Source organism: Antrostomus carolinensis, unplaced genomic scaffold (genome assembly GCF_000700745.2).
Source record: "Antrostomus carolinensis isolate BGI_N321 unplaced genomic scaffold, ASM70074v2 scaffold9014, whole genome shotgun sequence".
NCBI classification, from domain to species: domain Eukaryota; kingdom Metazoa; phylum Chordata; class Aves; order Caprimulgiformes; family Caprimulgidae; genus Antrostomus; species Antrostomus carolinensis.
The window spans coordinates 1-5,607 of record NW_010311391.1 but is presented as its reverse complement, the minus strand read 5'-3'; the positions used below and the strand labels follow the sequence as shown (position 1 = coordinate 5,607).

At 39.6% G+C, this 5,607-nt stretch overlaps 1 protein-coding gene across 1 annotated transcript; it reads right to left on the bottom strand.

Annotated features, from left to right (window-relative positions):
- Window positions 1-233: 233 nt before the first annotated feature.
- Window positions 234-4,916, bottom strand: PINX1 (PIN2 (TERF1) interacting telomerase inhibitor 1; the record flags this gene model as incomplete). Its single annotated transcript, XM_010166717.1, has 3 exons — window positions 234-326; window positions 4,009-4,087; window positions 4,824-4,916. Coding segments are annotated over 3 exons (265 nt in total), but the record flags the coding sequence as incomplete, so codon positions are not given.
- Between the last annotated feature and the right edge of the window lie 691 nt (window positions 4,917-5,607).

Sequence of the window (5,607 nt, the reverse complement as noted above, 5' to 3'; positions counted from 1 at the left end):
AATTGTTTTATTCAACAAGATCAGCCTAAAGACAACCAAAATTGTCCAAAATAAAGAGGAACAGCCTCCCATAGCTTTAAGGAAGTTGCTGCAGGGGGGTCTTTCTAAATCAAGATTTTTACTTGCCAAATTTAGACCCCAGAAGGCAACAGATCACCTTGATATGATACATTTTGGGTTTTTTTGTTTTGTAATCTTGGCTAGAGCTGATGAAACAACAAAACTCCTCTTACCTTTTGCAAACTTCATATAATGGACACGTTTCTTGGAAGATTTGGATTTTTCTTCGAGACTGAATGTCTTCTTTTGATTATTCACTGAGGACTCTAAAAAAAAAAAAGCAAACAACCAAACCCAAAACAGGTTACAACCCTATTAGAGGCTCTCTAAGCACCAAATTCAAACATCAGTGTATTTAACTTTCTCTCTCAAAACCAAGTCTCAACAACATATCACAATATATCACCATGAAGGAAGCATGGTAAGTTTTGTCCAACATGTTACTGCTTGATTTTTGGTTTTTGCTTTCTGTTCCTGTTTCCAATCTAATGTAATTTGAAAAGGCAGATACAGGTACTCCAGGTCAAAGGCAAAGTCTAATTTAACAGCATTTCTATGGTAAAGAAAGAATAATAGGTCAGGGTTTATTGTGCTGTTTGTTACAAAATATCTCTAGTGCCAGAGTTTGAGAAAGGTGTAAGAAATAGCACAAAATAAAATACTGAACCTGACTGGGTAAAAAGAAAAAGGCAAAAAATAAATATCACAGACAGGCTTTCTACTTCCAATACTACATGAAATATCTCTATCTGGACATAGTCTGATACATCTGTGTAAGGAAATTAAACGGTGGCAGAGCTTTTCAGTCCCTGAGGCCAGCTAGAACAAATTGCCACATCCAGATTATTTAATTTTCCTAGCTTCCAGAAGAGGGTCTGCATTTAAACTGTCTGCTGGGAATGGTCTCTGGGGTTGGCTAAATCCCAAATTCACTCAGGATTTGCTTGGGAGAATGTTAGCTTGTGCAGGTCAAAAATGAAGCGAAGGATCTAACTATTTAACATTGGAGATACCAAGTTCCTGTGCTGTGGTAGTTTATTTTACTGGTCCAGAAATACTCTTTGCATCCACAGAGTCTCTTAATTTACAAGAAATTCTTAGAAGAGGTAACCTGCTGTCCAATTAACAACTACTTTATTAGTCCTACGCTGAAAATAGGCACCACAGGATTCTTCACTCTCTAACTCTAGAAAAGGTTATTCCATCTGGTGAGAGTTTTTTTCCTTCCAGTGGGATGGGTACGGAAATCAACCCATACCCTGAGGGCAAAGTTGAGTCACCTTTTTTATATGATCCCACCCTTGAAAGCTCTGCAGACCAAGCTTGTCTGACATTTCAATTACAGCACTTCACTGTTTGATAGGTAGTGACACCTGATGATAGTGTCATTGGCCTAAAAATGAAATCCACAGCCTGCAGTGGGAGAGCTGACCACCAGAAAGCACTCTGAGATCTACTCCTCCACTTACACACTAAATCTTAATGAGAAGAGGAAGGACTAACAAACCCAGTTTTAGACAGTTTGTGGTCAACTTCAAAATCCTCAATAAAAAGTCTTTATGGGGAAAAAGAAGCATCACAACTAAAATATCTTGACAAGAGATGAGGCACTTTTGAGTCTGCTCTCCAATCCACTTGTACCTAAGAGAACATTACACAGCAAACGACTTCCACAGAGCTTCTTCCACTTTATTCTTACAGCAAAAGGGGCAGCAGCACCGCCTTGTGCCTTCAAGGAGGAATTTCACACTACTGAAACGGGCTGGCATTTGGCAATAGACAGGTAGGTACATCCCTGTGTCTTCTAGGGAGTGGTAAATCCTCTGACAAACTCAGTAAGCACTGCAGGAATATTAATGTGCTTTTAAAAGCAATTTAGTCATAGGAATAAAGCCATGTGTCATTTCTATAGCAAAACTTGATACAGATGAATATTCCAAAACACATTACAGACACAGCCAGCATGTTGTTGCCCCATTTTATGAACAGGAAAGGGACAAAAGTCACCATCACTTAGTACCCCAGCAAAAGAGCCAGGAATCAAAACTCCTCACTATGTGCTCAGCTAGAAAAAAGAAAGAAAAGCAAGATAAAACTATGTACATCAAGGGTATTTGAATGTTGGCATATTAACCACCACGGAGCCCTTCCTTCCCAATCTCTAATTGCAATCCAACTCTGGCAACTACAGCAATTATTTAAGAACAATGAAGTTTTTCAGCTGACTTTTAATGCAATTTGAAACTGGATAACGGCCAATAAATGTAACATTTGATCCTGCAGCACAGCTGCAGGCAGAGTAATCTGGATGAGTTTTGCCAGCTTAAATAACTGCCTAAAACCCAAGTTTCAGAGCAATGTTTGCAGTCTGGAAATTGCCAAACAGGACTGGGAGCAAGAATTTCCAACATGCACCCAAATTTGTCCTCAGCGTTTTTCAAAGTTTGAAAACTCTTATCCCAGCTCTGAAGATGATCAAGGAAAAATAACTGAGTAAAACAGAGAAATATGGTTTTCAGGGGCCACTTTGCATCAGTACAGATGATCCAGGGAATACTACACAGATTTAGGAACAAGACAGCCTTGCTCAATGAACCTACCTCTGTGCTGACTCATCGTGTCCTTGGGCAAGTCATTTCAGCTCTCTGCTCATCAGCTTGCAGGTTTCCCACCAGTTACACCTAACTGAATCTTCCCATGGCTCAAGTTGGAACTTGGGCAGGATTTAGTTATAAAGGCAGAAAGGAACTTTTCCCTACAGTATGCTATTCTACCTCTTGAGGACTTTAACTACAGCACACCTAGCACTGCGTGGCCTCAGACCACGATTAGGGCTCCAATGCACAGGGATAAGTTACACAGCAATTTGAAAAATGTTTTTAGAGCATCAAATTCAGAATTTTAAGCCTGATTCTCTAGGATTATAAACTAAGTTTGAGCCTTCTTGCTAACTGATATTCCTCCTTTTCTTTCTGCCTTTCCTCTCCTAGAAAACCTTCTGTGTTCAAAGGTTAAGAGTGAATGAATGAACAGTTGCTAAATTCACTAGGCTGGCAATTCTCTTGCTAGCAGCACATGGACAGGCTGCTGTGTCCAAACAGAAGCCCTTAGTTTAACAACACTCCACAGAGATTTGTTTAGATATATGATCAGAGTTAAAGCTTGAGAGACAATATCAGCCTAACTAAAGGAGAAATAATAAACCATTTGAAGTGTGCAACTCTCTCTGTAAACTCACATCTACCAGTTTAGCATAACTTCATTTTTACAAAGCACAGTCAAATAAAATTAAAAGATTTTATAAATAGCCCTTTTGAGAAAGTTGTGTAGTTTCTACACTTGTGTGCTCTACATCAGGGTTACACAAATCATATCATACCACACTCAAAACAGAGATGCATAACTCAGAGTCAAAAGCTAAGAAGCAGCTCTCTGAGGACAGGAAAAGTAGGTATTTAAGAAACCAGCAGAGCATGGAAGGCAGGTGTGACAGTTCATTAGTAAGAGGAAGGTGAACGCATTGCAATGGTGAATGATTGTGTTGTGAACCTTTATATTGGCTCTGGTTGCTTTAAAAAGAAACAAGTTCTGCTGTAGCACATCCTACAGGTCCCTCATGTTGTGATCCTGGATAAAATAAACAAGTTCAAAATCTTATGTTGGTTTTCCCCCACAAAAAAAAAACTTTTAATAGAGGCCTGACTGAGAGCAAAACTAATCCACCGAGACCTACACATCCAGGTAGACAAACCTGAGCGTGGCCATGGATGGAAACATGTCCTCCAGCTCCCACTGATTTGGGGGGAGTAGGGGAAGAAGGGGGAGTTGTGAACCTCAGCAAGGAGACTATTAGCAGCCCAAAGGATTGGGCCTCAGCTAACCATTTAAAAGAAAGAATGGAAACTCTTCTAAGCTTCCAGCATCTGATTGAGCAAAGCATGAACCTACCTGTTTCACCCTGTCCATGGCAATCATTCAGTTCAGCCAGAAGCTGGTTGAAGTCATCCTGATGAGCAATCCAGTTGTCCTGTAAATATCACCCACATGAATACAAGGCAGAAGACTTCAGAACAGAAGTTTTGCTAAAACAAGTATTAAGACATTGCAATCTAAGAACTAACTTAATTGTACATACACAGTCCTTGTTGGTGGGAGGAACCATCAGAAGCTCCACAGGTGGCAATACTAACAACAGCTTGCTACAGTCACTCCAAAGTGCAGAACTGATATGGGTTGTGTTTGTAAATCCTTAAACAATACTGAACTGCTGTTGGCTCTGTGTGTCCCTCATCTGCACAAGTTTTCAAAAGTAAGCAGGAAATACTAGTGTGATTTTTTTTCCAGCAACAAAGTTACTTAAGATGTTGATTATGTGAGAAGCACCTTTAGGACCATGTTCTGCTCTGCCTACGTACCCGAACTCCAGTCAGAAAGATAACTATATTGGGAAGAAGGACAGAAGGCATGAAGCTAAGCAGGGCAGAAAACACAGGGAGAAAGCAAATATTTTAGTGATTTCCTTGAAAGTAAAAAAATCTCTGAACAGCCTCCTCCCAGAATTCACTGTAAACTTTCCAAGCAGGTACTTGCACCTTAAACACACAGCAAAGCAGAACTAAATCCAGGTCAACAGTTCCTGCAGAGACATTCCCATAGATACATGTTGCCACCAGATGGGACAACAGATTTAGCTAATGTCCCATTACAAAGATTGTTCTTTAGCTGAAATGGGAATAATTTCCTTACCTGGGTCTATTGCTCACCTCATGATTGATGGTTGCTCCTAACCCCAGCATATTGTTTTTCACCTGCACCTTGATATGTTCTGTATTTCCTTGTTCCTGAGCCCCAAGACCCTAAGGAGGATTTAAGGGTAAAAATATAAGGATTTTTACAACAGTGACTAAGCAATTAGAGCTCTGGTACTGTAAGATAGTTTGCAATGAAATACAGCAAGAAATCCCAACTTACTATTTATTTGCTTGCCTGTAGCTGAATTCATTCACAGGCATTAGCACACATGAGATATTAAGTTTTTTTTTTAATTTACTACTTAAGCCTCCAGCAAAGTATTATAAACACTAAAATAGCAACAACATTAAATAGTTGGATGATTAATCAGGAAGCCACCTGACATTCCCAGGCAAGTTTAAAGTGTTTACAATTTTAAAACAAGACACTACATAAAAAGAACATGCCTCTCACCAAAAATACCTCCATCATTGGGAAAGCAGCTGTGTAACGGCTCTAAGACAGATGCCACATAAAACATACAACACAACAAAGTTATATGGGAGGGGAAGGGTCAGACTGGAGCTAGCAGGGTGGTAAGAACTTTGTCCATAGAATCATAGAATGGTTTGGATTGGAAGGGACCTTAAAGATCATCATCCATCTCATTCGCACTAATAAGCTGATGAAGATATTGCAGCAAACAAATGTCAGGTTTGTCTAGCCTAAAAAAAACAATCATTCAAATCTGGGAAGCGATCTTTAGGCCTAGGATTACCTTTCTTAATTAGAATCATAGAATGGTTAGGATTGGAA